At 45.3% G+C, this 14,612-nt stretch overlaps 1 protein-coding gene across 2 annotated transcripts in view; it reads right to left on the bottom strand.

Moving 5' to 3' along the window:
* Window positions 1-14,612, bottom strand: part of PDE3A (phosphodiesterase 3A) — a 190,845-nt gene that overhangs the window by 66,011 nt on the left and 110,222 nt on the right. For both annotated transcript variants that reach the window (XM_056515200.1, XM_056515195.1), the window contains exon 2: window positions 5,370-5,420. In XM_056515200.1, the coding sequence (XP_056371175.1) occupies window positions 5,370-5,420 (51 nt within the window). The remainder of the gene's footprint in view (window positions 1-5,369; window positions 5,421-14,612) is intronic.

Genomic DNA, 14,612 nt, shown 5'->3' on the forward strand with positions numbered 1-14,612 from the left:
CAGTTAAATCTGCTTTTCTCACTCTTTGACACACATAAAATACAAAACAAAGAGCGGAAAATTCCTTTGTCATACCAGAGCCTGGAAACCATGGAGACCTCTGTGATGTAGTGTCTGAGAGCATAAACAATGCTCAAAAGATCAAAAATAAAATTATGTAACAACCTAGCTCCAAAATCCCCCCAAACTAACAGCCTCCAACCAGACTGTCTGTGGACACCACAGCTCCTTGTTTTTTCTCTACCCTCACTTCTCAGGCTGCACATCCTGCCTAAACAGCTCTGGGTGCCATTTCATCTCATGCAGAGAATGGCAGATGAAGAATAAAAATCACTTTATGACGTAAAAGTCCCAGAAGCTATGTCTGAATAAAGTATCTAACCTCACTGTGGACTCACAGATCTCACTTTCTCAAAGTCAGACCTGCCACATTATTTTTCACTAGAAACAAGACCAAGCCAAACATCCCACGGTCCTGGCTTAGGACAAATTTGGGAGGAAACTTCCAAAGGGGTCCCTCTGGAAAGCTGACTCAAGTGGCCCCTTCTAGCACTGGTTCAGGAAAAGATTTCCTTGGAGAAAAGTGGAAAAAACCCTGTTTATTTAACAAGTAAAGTATTCACAAGCATAAAAAAAGAGTAATATTAAACAATAAAACCTCTCGCTGTTCTGAAGAGATGGCAGGGCCCCAGCAGAAATCTTTCTTGTACAGTTTGATTTTATTTCCTCCCTTGAGTATTTTGTTTGGTTTTTGTTTTCATGTGAGGGGGCAATAAGCCCATCTGGAGAAGTTTTGTTATTTGTTAACACAAATATATTTTTTCTGCTCGGAGTAGAGAAGTAACCTACAATGCTACTACTTACCTATCAAAATATAAAGTGATTTTGTCAAGGTCAGCCTAGAACACGTGACTGCATCCCCTTAAGGACTGAAGAATGAATTTGCACCAAAAGGCAGAGCTATTATTTTTATACAATAATAGTGAACAGGATCAGCCTAAAACACTCTTTGGGGTTGTCACCTTGCACAGTGACTGCATTTTCCTTCAGCCAGCCCTTCCAAGCCCACACCAAGCCAGGTTAACTGCACTGACGTGCACCAGTTTCTGAGTCTCACTCTCCCAGACGGATCAGGAATTTCCTCTGCCCTTTGAAACCCTGCAGAGGGCTCGAGGGGCTGCTGGTGGGACAGAGACCCAGCCCAGGGCAGCCAAGCACACCCACACCCAGCTGAGGAAAGCTTCTTCTCCCCCACACTGTTACAGGATGATGCATGATGCAATGCAACACCAGGGTAAAAGTGATCCAGAGGAAATGCTGGAAAAGGAAGGCTGAAAACCAGCTTTCCTCTGAAATAACATTAGTGTCTCTACGCCTTCTTAACACAAACAAGATGACCAGTGAGTCACTTCCTAACAGAGCATTTATCTATCTTTTTTTTCTAGGAAATTTAAGAATGCTGGACTCATCTGGATCAATTAAATTCCTTTCACTACAATAAAACTGTATTAATCAACAATGTCTCATTATTTTATTGTCAATATTAATGTGACAGCATGGAGGGGGTTTTTTGGCAACTAATCTGTCTCAGATCTCTAAAAGTTCGGAGTAGGATGATTTATCTTCAAAATCTACAGCTCCATAAGATACAGTACGTAATCTGCCCTGCCCTTCTCCCTCTTAGTAAAAATACAGAGGAAGATGCTCCTCAAAAACTGGGATGCATTTCTGTTGCCCATCCTTCTTCCTGTCAAACAATTGTCTCTTTTCTATGGATAAAGATTACCATTCATAGTCAACTGTTTATAAATGGAAAACTGAGATGGAATTATGATTGAGAAGAGACTAGAGCTGTTAGCTTACCAATACTCCTTCTGTAATGATTTCTTTCATTATCTGTACCTCCCAAGCAAGGTTGTGAAACAAACAAACAAACAAACAACAAAACAGAGAATCTTGGAGTGCCTGGAGCAAGAAGTAGGAAATATTCTAATCACACTGCCATTCATCACATCCTAGTCCTGCTTCTGGTGACAATATTTGCTTTTCCCAGCAGATGTTGACATATGCTCTGCTGACACCTGCTTTGCTCCCTCTTGGTTAGCACATTTGGAAGGACACCCCAGCCAAGAGGACTCTGAGGTTCTGCCAGTGCCTCAGTGCCTCACACACACACATGTAAGAAATGCAGAAAAGTCACTCTCTGAGGAACCCATCAACAGCACAACACAGTTTTCCTTGGCCACTCAGCTTAACACACTCCTAAAGCCCTTAGCAAAGTCTCCCTTCTGAGACAGGGAGACTTCACTGGATAAATGATCTGCCCTGGTGGGCTGCCTTGGCATCTCCACCTTCACTAGCACACGCTCTGGCAAAACCAGCATTACCAAGGTTTTGCAGAATTCATCCTGGGAATGACAAGCAGCCATCAGCTGGGTCTCAGTGTGCTCAGAGAAGCCTACACCCCTAAACCCCTGCGAGTCCCTGCCAGTGCCCTGAGGGCAGGCCAGGGCAGCAGAACCCAGAGCACAGTACCTGGTCAGCAGCGGGAATGGACTCCCACCTGCGCTTCAGCAAGCACAGGGATTTCCGGCTCATCCTCCTCAATCTGCTCTAAGGCTTGTCCAGGCTTGAGAAAAAGGCTTGTCCCACAGCAGCACAGCAGCCTCAGTGCTGCCTGCTGCTCCTCATCGCGGGTGGCAGAGCCCTTGTGTCCCACAGCAGCCTCAGTGCTGCCTGCTGCTCCTCATCGCGGGTGGCAGAGCCCCGGTGCTCTCAGGTGCTGTGAGGTGCGGTCAGAGCCCAGCTCCCGCTGCTCCTCATCCCGTGTGGCAGAGCCCCGGTGCTCTCAGGTGCTGGGAGCTGCGGTCAGAGCCCAGCTCCTGCTGCTCCTCATCCCGTGTGGCAGAGCTCTCAGGTGCTGTGAGGTGCGGCCAGAGCCCAGCCCCTGCTGCTCCTCATCCCGTGTGGCAGAGCCCCGGTGCTCTCAGGTGCTGGGAGCTGCGGTCACAGCCCAGCCCCTGCTGCTCCCAGCACCCGTGCCCCTCAGCCCAGCAAAGCTGAGGACAGCAGCCCAGCTCCCTCACCAGCTGGCTGCAGGAAGGAGCCTCCAGAAGGTAGCCAGCACCAGATGCACTCAGTCTGAAAATAGCTGTTGCTTAGGAACTGGCGGGGTAAAACGCAGCACCTCGGGTGGATAATGGAGAGCTCTCTAGAAGAGAATTAAAAACGCTGGACCTGTGCTTCTCTCTCCAGCATCACTCCCTCACGGTGCTGGAGGAACGACTGCTCGATTCCCCTGGCTCTGGGCTACGCCTACATCCCCAGCAAGCCCAACAAGTCTTGATGACAGAGGCACACAGCACTCCCACACACCCAGGAGCTGCTAAAAGCGAGTGCACAGCGTGTGCCCTGGGTCCCACCTGCCAGAGCTCGGGACTAGCAGCCACTGTGCTCCAGCAGAATGATTAAAGTACCATTTAATGATTAAAATACCATTTGCATGTCTTTCTGCAGAGCAATAATATTCCAAAGATTAATTCTGCCAGTCACACTTTCCTGTGGCATGTGCCAACATGACAAGTGGGTATGAATATCCTCCCCTCACATGATGTGCTTCTGCAGACTGCATGTATGTATTTGAGAGATTTCTGGATTAAATATTCCTAAACACTTAGGAGTTTCTTTAATTTGAAACTCAATTTTGAAGTTTCATGCCTAACTTCTTAATTCTAACATGTGTTAATATTTAAAATTAAGCATGAAATGTAATGAAATTAATTTTGCACTTCCTGCTTCATTTCAAATCCATAGAGTCAATCCTCAGCACGAAGCACTTTACAGCAGGCAGTGCTGTGTTCAGGGATGAAAAAAGAAAGGAAAAAAAAGAACAGGTATGTAGCCAGGAGCTCACCACTCTTTGTAAGCCAGCCTATAATCCAATCTAATTAGAGTAGCCTTAATAGTGTAATTATTGTAAAGTAAAAGGAATCCTACAACATACATGCACATATATGTGGGCAGTCTCTGAAAAGGGGAGAGCAGTGATGGTCATGGCAGAAATCATGGGCAAGTTAAATATTGTAAAGACAGCTTTTCACTTGTGCCATTTACATTCTATTGAATTGCAGATGTTATCACGAGACAAACTGCTGCAAACAGAAATCCCCAGAGGCCTCAGTGGGTTTCAGCTGACATCCATCCCTACCTGTAACTACAGCACTTGGCACTGAACTCCCACGTGCAGAAAGGGAACACATTCTCCAAAGGGCCATTAAAAACATGACATGCACTGGAGTGGTTTCCTCTCCTGTTTCAACACATGCCATAGAAAACCTATTGGCTTTAAAAAATAAACCCTTCATTGAATCACAGCTTTTTAATGATAGATTACCTCTATGAGTCCACATGTGGATTTTAGTTTTACATTATGGTGAACCAGTGATTCCACTTCCCTTTCTTTTCTTTCTAGGTTTTAAGGTATTGAAGCATAGCAAACACCTTAATTTTTCAGCAAGATCTTGTTTTCTACAACAGGTGCATTTTTTAAAGGACACAAACAGGCAAGAACATAACTGAATGACAAAAGGACGAAAAAGTCTTTTCTATTACATGCAAAAAATCAGAACCTCCTCAATTTCTCCTAACCCTTCAAGGAACTTTATTAAATCAGGATTAATACTATTCCTACCTAGACAATTTTCAGAGTCATGTAAAAGAGAGAATTCTAAAGCTGCAGTGGAATAACTGAGGCATATTTTCCAAGCAGGAAAATTCCTGAACATCAGTATTGGTAGTGATGTCTCATTTGCAGCAATTGTAATTCCATGGATAATTTAAAAATGTACTGTGATACCATTAACACTAGTGGTACAATTTCCTTCCAGTGATGGGTCAAGAGCAAACAGGTGGTTTCTCTGCACCTTCCCACACAGTTCCAAAACCTTGGTCAATAATCAAAGGATTCCTGCTGACAGGGTCATCCAAGTTTTACAAGTTTGTCAGGTTAAAAAACACAGAAACAATAAACCAAACAAGACACACACACATGATTTGAAATTGTACTCCTCTGATGTCCTGATGGAGCCAGCTGAGTAGGAAATGCTTTCTCCATACATCTAATCCATCTTTCTGCTACTGAAAAAAACCTTTCTGTGGGATGACTCAGCTCTGTCTGGATCAACTGTTTGAACTACAGCTCAAAAATCATATTAATGAAAGCTGTCATGGTTTTATGCTTTTTTCCATTGCTCCAAACCCTGCAAACATTAACAGAATTAACAACTTTGCCAAGCTCAGATGGAAAACTTGCTTGAATGCCTCAAATGCAGCACAAGCCAAAATCAAACACAAAATACTGAGCAACTGACCTGTGAGCCTCTGGGTCCTCGTTTGTGATCCCATTCAGAATGCCCCATGAGCTGAAACAAAGAAAAGCAGAGGTAAGTGATAAATTGCACTCATTAGTTTTAACTGAGACGCTCATTTGTATATCTATGACACACTTTTCTGGGAAACAAACAGGTTTGCTTTCATGATTTATTTCACACAGCTTTTAGCTTCATAAAATAACACTGCACCTCTACATTCAGAGCCCAAACACATCTGGCACAGCTCCGCTCATGCCAATAAAATTCCCACTGCCACAGATTCACTTTAGCCAAATGTTTAATGCTGATCTGGCAAAAGGACAGCTGATACATCAACAAGGAGATTACCAAAACCAGGGGACATTTGATTAATCAGCAATGTACATTTTATATCAGCTATGATAATTAGCAGCAGCTTTAAATTTGTTTCACCATTGAATTATGTTGGTTTTTTTTGTACATCTACTCAGGGATTTCTTCTGGGCATTGTTTGTGCCTACACACAGAAGTATTTGATGCAAATATAAAAATACATGAAGGAAAGACAGGAGAGCTCATGTGACATGTAATGACTTACAGTCATCAACATTTTCTTGTTCATTTTTCCCAACATTCTTTCCCATAGGAAATGCCATCTCCCAGTTCACAGGTAGGCCAGGAGATTTACAACCCACACTCACTGCAGAAAAGCTTTCAAAACACTCATCCCAGGACAAGAGATTAAAACTACTTTACAAAATCAGGATAGCCACATGCACCTCCTGTGATGAGAAGGCTTTTTTTATCTTCTCCATTAACTGTTCCTATTATCCTTTTCTTTTCCAAGGGCCCCTTCTTTTTAAGTTATCACTTACAACTATCTACCTTCATAACTGGAGACAAACCACATATGCAGGTAGGCATCAAAGACAGAAATGTCACATCATTTTTTTACCTCATACAGCCTCGTGACTGGTCCCCTCCTTTTACTGCAATTTTTTTCCTATTTTCCACGTACTGTTGGTGGAACACTGGCTCTGCTGAGTTTCCCTATTTGTTCTTCATCACTGCATGAAGCACAGCTTTGATGGTTAGGAAAGCTGGCCTCAGTAAATAACTGGTTTGCAGAAACTACCAAGAGATGCACCTACCAAAGGTTATGTGTTCCAAAGAGCCTCTGCCAGAACCCTTGCACCTGGCTTTCCTCTCTGGGCCAAAAAACCCTCTCCACCTCTGCTTTTTAGCTCCTGTGCCCTGGGAGGAAGGAGCTCCTGCTCTCTTAATTCACTTGGCTGAAAGAAAATGAAATCAGCTTGAGTCTGACCACCTGTGATTCCCACCCAGCATGCCAAGGGCTCCTGGACCTGCAGGTTCCTGTCAGTGGGAAAGCCTCAGAGTGAAGGAAGAAGGGTTAATGTTGATGTTGATGTTAACATCAACACGAGTGGCACAGGATCCCCCTGCCAGGCCCTCCCTGCTCCTACCCCCCTGAACCCAAAAAATGAGGGGTGCCAGGTCTGGAATTGCTGCTCCCACGAGTGGGGATGCTCCCAGTGCAGCCAGGCCCAGCAAAGCAGGCTGATGTGGTCACTTGATCACCACTGACCTCACACCTCAATCCTCTGAAACATTCATCCACCTCTAGACAGGGTGCTCAGGCTGATCCCTGTTCTTGCCTGGTGCTCCCCATCTCCAATCCTGCCCCTCCACCTGGGCAATCCTGGGGCTCCACAGACAGGTGTAGCCAATGTCACACTGAAAAGTGACTCCAAAGGCTGTGACAACCCATCCCTGCTCACCTCCCAGTACCTTCAACATCCCTTGCAGAAGAGAAGCCAAAGTCACCAGTGAGACAGTCACAAATTCACTGCAACCAACAGAGTGACCCCTTCCTGGTTTTGTCACCATTATATAAGCAAACTCCTTATAGCAAACTACACAGCCCTTGGCCAATTTCACTTCTCTACAAAGGTGCTTGGTGGAATCAGTCATGTCTGTATTTCTGCAGACAGGTCCATTGTCTGCAGCATAAACAAAGCCCACACCACTGCTCCCTCTCTGTGCCAGGATGTACTGAGTGACAACAGTGACATGGTTTGCAAGCATTATAGTCAAATCCATGACCTGTGAGGCCAACCTTTTCCTCCTGTTTCTATAAAATCTTATTTGGCTTTAAAATGTCTTTCTCCCTCTGAAAAACCATGCTCATCTCATGCTAGAGTGTTCTTGGCATATGGTGGTCCCTATTAACACAGGAGTGAAGGAATGAAAAATGAAATGAAATTAAAAGGATACCACCCAAAAAGGCCTCCAGCTTTAAGACAGAAAGAGGAAACCCCAGAGGTTGTAACAAAATCTCTGCCAGGCCAGCATCCTACAGAGGGATGATTGCCCCAGTGTGACACCCTTCAGCTCAACAAGCAAACTCTGCTCAGGTACTTCTGAACCTGATCTTCTTTTCATGGACAAACAGTAAGTGCTGCAGCATGATACCCAAAAAAGGAGAAAAGAAAGTATGCCTGAACTACTGGGCTAGGTAGCAATCATGATTTCCAGAAGCTGAATAGAAATCAAAAGATGAAGAAAACAGAATTAAAAGCAAAAACAAAGCCCAAAAACAAGCAAACAAAAAAAAACAAAAAACTCCACAAAGATAAAAAAACCAAACCAAACAACAAACCAATTACACTCAGAAAAAACAGAGTGTGTGCATAAATCCACTTGAGTGAGTCAACCTTCTGAAATCATGGAAAAAGAAAATAATATACTGTTTAATTGGTGCATGCATGCAAACAGAGATACTGACATAAAAATGCATTTGGAAGTAGGGGGATTTGTGTTTATCACTGACAGATGGGTTTGCTCCAGACTCCACCAGCTCCTCTGAAAGTTCTCTGGAATCAATTTGGTCCAGAGGGATGATAAACAATCAAATAACATCAAATATATTATTCTTACTGACCAGGCACCTCAGGCTAAGTGTGTCAGCAGCAGAAAGGGAGGGCTGAAGCTGAAACCAAACTCCTACACAGCTTACATGCTTCTCTCTCAGAAGAAAAGGAGCTACTTTACATTTCAGCTGAACCCGCCCTGGAAACCCATCCCTGACAGTTTTAATAGAGATGAAAGCAGCTTTAGCAGCAAGAACCACTCTGACATGTTCAGGAATGCACAAGGGCTTCACTAAAACCAGCTGGCTCTGCCCCAATACCTGACTGACAGGTCTCCAGGGAAAACACTCCCATTCCAGCTGAGGACTGTCAGGGGAGGAGGCAGGGATGGAAAGGACCCAAAATCCCAGTCACAGAAGGAAAAGGAGAAGTGAAAGGACCATGCCCTACTGAAGCTGTAGGGTGGTGGCCCATGCTCCAAATCTCAGGTTTAGCCATAAACACCATGAGGTTTCTCAGTTATGGTTTAAAAAGTTATGTTTGCTAATGCAACCATACCTTGCAAGGAGTAGGGAATGGTACAAAGGACTGTCTGCATCAGGTATCTGAGATACCCACAGTGGAGCAGAACAAAGCTGTTTAAAAATGAGCATCTTCAGCCCTCGCCTCCTAAATGCAGTTCTTCTCCTATAAGGTTTTTTAATTAAAGCCCCAGCAAATGATTACATAAGTATTTCAACTTTCATTAAAATTCATAAACCATAAGTCTCATCATCTTTAGTATTAGAGAACTGCAGGAAAATGTGATCCACACATATTGTAGAAGATCTAAATAAATAATAAGACAGAAAGTAAACTATGACAATTTAAATCTTTTCAGCTGTTTATAAGTCCTGTTTTTAATTTATATAATCTTTTCTGGACCATGGTTTTAATTTTGGTACCCTTGAAACAGCAAAACTGCTAACTATGCAATGGCTGGGGAAAAAAAAAAATTCTCCAACAAAGCCAGCCAAAAAAACCCCAACCCCAAAAATCAGTCAGAGAAATAGAAAAGGCATAATCTTATTATAAGGACTTCCCCAGCTGGGCACAAGTCAGGAACAAAGCCCAATATTTAAAATACAAGCAGTCCCATGTATATTCTTTGAAAGGGGAGGGAGTCCTCAGCAGCAGAATGCAACAGCATTTTGAAATCACATGGACTTATTAAAGCAAATTTGACACTCAACACAGTTCCATTAGAGGGAACGAGCAGATCCTTCCTTTAGCAAGTATTAAAGAGGACCAATGAAACAGTTATATCTACTGTTTAATACAACCCCTTTAAATCAATTCCAAGTCTGTTCTAATTCTATTCAGATTATAGTCTATTACCCTGGAATTTTATTTTGACACATACTTACACACACACAACACTTTAACTGTTCCAGAAACAATCAGATGGTGAGCTAAATCAGCCACTAGTCACCAAAGACAATAAATGGGATTAAAGAAGAATGACAGGATCACACAGTCCAAATGCACCTAAGAACCTTGCCCAGCTCACTGGCTCCTTCCCTTGGATTCTAAAGATTTAGGCAGTGGCTGATACCTCATTTCCATTATAGGGAACATAAAAGACTCCTGCTCTCTCTAGTGGGAGGTGAACACAAGGCAAAGCACAGGAATGGGAGAGAAATTGCTCCTCTGCTCCATCTGTGGTTGGGAGCCACTTGAATCCAACATCTCCCTCTGAACTGGCTGTGATACATCAGTGGGGCAGCCTGCACTCTCCCCAACAGCTGAGAACCTGCAAAAATGCCTTTTTGCCACCCCTGCAAGGATTTAGCACATTTAGTAGTGGTAACAATCAATTACCAATGAGATTCTCAGCAGTTCTGTCTGGGCAGTAGCCAGCAGCTTTAAGAGTTGTTTGTGTTTAGAATCAGCATCGAGAAGAGCAAGATGTGAGTGTCCAATGAGGCTGGCACCTGGCCTCAACCTCCACCAAAATAGCAGAGCTCCTATTTAAACACGAGCATAACATCTCCCCTCTTTGGAAGAGACTGAGTGGAACGGGCATGTGGAGGATGTGAACAGTGCCTCTCTGTTGGGCTCTCTGACACTGCCTCCTTACAGCTGAATGGGGCCCAGTATGACCCACGTTCTGACTGAAGGGGGGCTAGCCATGCTCCAGTCAGGATCAGATTTCCACTGGTAATAAGAAACTGCTTGTTACCAGCATGTAGGCACAAAATGTTCCCGATAAGTTCCTTTTTTGGTAACAAAAAAAAAAAAAAAAAAAAAAAAGCAAGCACAAATTATTTCCTTGATTACATATTAAAGGAAACATTTATTTTTACAAACATGCAGGAGTCAGGTCACACAGAAGCTAACAGGGTGTTTTTGCACATGCTGTTTTGAGTACGATTCCTTTGTCCGATAGACTGTTCCCTGCATTTTCACAGTAATCAAGATAAATGGGATGATTTACTGACTCGACTGGTTTAGGGAGGGGATTTTGGTGTGGGCACCATCAGCAGGAGTGGCCAAGCAGGCTGGGCTCAGCAGTGCCTGGTGCTGACACCGTGCTGCTCTGCCCACCGTGCCCGAGATGTCAGAGGTGCCTGCCCTGCTCAGTGCTCAGAGGATCACACACAGGCACGGGCAGGCCACAGACAGCAAAGGGCCCCAGGAACTGGGAAAACAATCCCTTTTCCACAAGCCCTGGCCAGCTCCAGGGTCAGCACAAAGCACAAGATGTCAGAGCTGTGCTGCTCAGCCAGATGTGAGCTCGTGTCAGCACGGCCACTGTGGAGAGGAAACTCTCCATCCCAGTGCTCCCAACATCTTGTAGCCCTGAGGTCACCAAGGACAGCCTCAGTTCCAAGACTGGATGAAAAATCCAAACAAAATAACTCACCACAATAAACAAACAAAGTAGTAAATTGGGAGTGAGCATTTAAGATCCATTAAGGTGCTTCCCTAATCAAAGATGATGTTTCAAAGGTTTCTGTGCTGCTGGACAACAGCTGGAAGTAGAGATAAGCACTTTAAACCACAGCAGAGGCTTTGGAAGCTGGCAGTGCTCTGACTGGAGGCACGGGTCTGAAGAATGAATGGCTTCTCTGCAGGCTGACCCCATGTGGGGATGGAGTTCAGCCCTATGAAGATGCTACCCTGGGGAAGCTGGAAGTCCTGGAGGGAGCTGCCTCCTCCATCCCTGTCAGAACCTGGCTGGGAGATCAGGGCAGGATGCAGAGCTCTGCCAGAGACTGCACAGAACATTCCAGTATCAGGAGGATGCTGCAGTGGGACAGAACAGTGCTGGGTCAGGGAACACTGCAGGGACACAGAACAGTGCTGGGTCAGGGAACACTGCAGGGACACAGAACAGTGCTGGGTCAGGGAACACTGCAGGGACACAGAACAGTGCTGGGTCAGGGAACACTGCAGGGACACAGAACAGTGCTGGGTCAGGGAACACTGCAGTGAGAACAGTGCTGGGTCAGGGAACACTGCAGGGACACAGAACAGTGCTGGGTCAGGGAACAGTGCAGGGACACAGAACAGTGCTGGGTCAGGGAACACTGCAGGGAGACAGAACAGTGCTGGGTCAGGGAACACTGCAGGGAGACAGAACAGTGCTGGGTCAGGGAACACTGCAGGGACACAGAACAGTGCTGGGTCAGGGAACACTGCAGGGACACAGAACAGTGCTGGGTCAGGGAACACTGCAGGGACACAGAACAGTGCTGGGTCAGGGAACACTGCAGTGAGAACAGTGCTGGGTCAGGGAACACTGCAGGGACACAGAACAGTGCTGGGTCAGGGAACAGTGCAGGGACACAGAACAGTGCTGGGTCAGGGAACACTGCAGGGAGACAGAACAGTGCTGGGTCAGGGAACACTGCAGGGAGACAGAACAGTGCTGGGTCAGGGAACACTGCAGGGACACAGAACAGTGCTGGGTCAGGGAACACTGCAGGGACACAGAACAGTGCTGGGTCAGGGAACACTGCAGTGAGAACAGTGCTGGGTCAGGGAACACTGCAGGGACACAGAACAGTGCTGGGTCAGGGAACACTGCAGTGAGAACAGTGCTGGGTCAGGGAACAGTGCAGGGGGACAGAACAGTGCTGGGTCAGGGAACACTGCAGGGACACAGAACAGTGCTGGGTCAGGGAACACTGCAGGGGGACAGAACAGTGCTGGGTCAGGGAACAGTGCAGGGACACAGAACAGTGCTGGGTCAGGGAACACTGCAGTGAGAACAGTGCTGGGTCAGGGAACAGTGCAGGGACACAGAACAGTGCTGGGTCAGGGAACACTGCAGGGGGACAGAACAGTGCTGGGTCAGGGAACAGTGCAGGGACACAGAACAGTGCTGGGTCAGGGAACACTGCAGTGAGAACAGTGCTGGGTCAGGGAACACTGCAGTGAGACAGAACAGTGCTGGGTCAGGGAACACTGCAGTGAGACAGAACAGTGCTGGGTCAGGGAACACTGCAGGGACACAGAACAGTGCTGGGTCAGTGCTCAGGTGCTGCACTCAGACAAAGAGCAGGATACTGAGGCACTGTGGCACTACAGGATGGAGAGAATCAGGCCTTGGTGGAGCAAGGCTGAGGGGAGCTCAAGAGGCACAGCAGCACAGGGGACAGCCCAAAAGGCACCAGCAGGGACTGTCCAAAGGCACAGTGAGGAAACCACCCTGAGCACTAAACCAGGGACTCACTCTGAGTATTTCCAGAGTGCATAATAAACTGCATCTGACTTCTCCAGGGATCCTGGCCCACCCTGGCTTCCTTACAGAGTGGGCAAAAAGAGGTCACAGCAAGCTGGGCTCAGGGCAGCTACTGTGCCCCTGCTCCACAGCACCCCTGAAAATGAGCAGCTTTAATTTCAGACAATGTGAAGCTGCTGGGAAATTAAAAAAGTAGGTGGGAAGAAGAAAAGGTACAGGAATATCCACCTCCACACCACCCTGTATCTGGTTTTATACAAATTTTTGTCACAATTACTTAAACAGATGACAGTAGTAAAACAAATCCATGCGTGCTTCTATTATTTTCACTCCTACCACTGAATTTCTCAGTTCCCTATTAATCCTTCACACATCAAAGAGGATTTTAAACAACAGGTTTGGGAGGCAGACTGGTAGTAAAATAGAGAAAAGACCTGATTTTGGGGGGAGTGGGGGCTGGAAAGGAGGTGGTGGTGATTTTTGCCCCTTTTTTATTTTGTTTTTTTGGAAGCAATTCTTATTCTTCAGTGATCCTCAATGCCACACAGAGTTTGTATTGCACATTTTTTAACAAAGGCTTCCTATCAATGATCTTAATACATATATTTAAATTCAAAATAAATGAGTAAAACAATTAAACTGATCATAAATAGATTTCTTATCCCCTTGAACCGATCTGGTAGATGAGACATATTGATCTGGTGGACTAGTAATCCACAAGTAAAGGAGTTCACTAAATTTCTCATACACCCATTTTCCCATTCTGAGCATAGTCACGAAAACCAAAGCCTCAGAGAAAAATATCTTGAGTGGAGAGATACAACTGTGGGCACAGCTACTCTGGTAGCCTCCCACCTTAGCCACAGACATCATTTACAAACAGTCACTTGGAGGATTCCTCAGTCTGGGAATGCCAGGGCAACACAGCAATGTCAGGAGTCCTAAACATAACAGCAAGGTGACAAAGAACAAATGTATACTGGTGAAAATATTATTAATGTATACTAGTCATAATATAATATAGATATAATATAGACTATAATATAATATATACTATAATATGAATGCATACTATTTAAATGTTGCTTGCTATTCACAGTACACACAAGAAGTTCCTGGATTTCACAGCTACACAGCCAAGTCCATTCTGGTGCAGTTCTGGTCCAGTTAAGTTCCCAGAAAAGTCAGAGAGCACAGCTCCTGCAGCAGAGTCAGCAAAGCCTGAAACCATCTTGAGGTATCTGTAATCTTTTTTAAGGAGTCTAAAGGCTGCTACAAAACAATCTGCTCTGACATGTATGTTCCCAACACTATTCTCTCTTCAGTGCACAGTTTTTCTCACTTTCCATCCTTTCAGATATCTCAGTGTCATGGAGGTGTCATCTGCACTTTGTGCTGCCAACAAAACCTCCCAGGTGACGTGTGCCCTTCTGGGCCAGTCACCAGTGCACAGAAGGGTCTTGAAATGTCTTGAAGGAGGAGGGGATGCCTTTTTGCAGAGCAATCAAAAACCCACTGGAAAAGCAGGTAAACATTTCAGGCATTTTTCAGTCAAGACCTGATTTCAGTAGATCACCCTCAATATGAAGACAGATCATGACGGCTCATATGGAAGGCAGATTAGTCCAATGGGTTTAGGAAGCG

Source organism: Oenanthe melanoleuca, chromosome 1A, assembly GCF_029582105.1.
Source record: "Oenanthe melanoleuca isolate GR-GAL-2019-014 chromosome 1A, OMel1.0, whole genome shotgun sequence".
NCBI lineage: Eukaryota > Metazoa > Chordata > Aves > Passeriformes > Muscicapidae > Oenanthe > Oenanthe melanoleuca.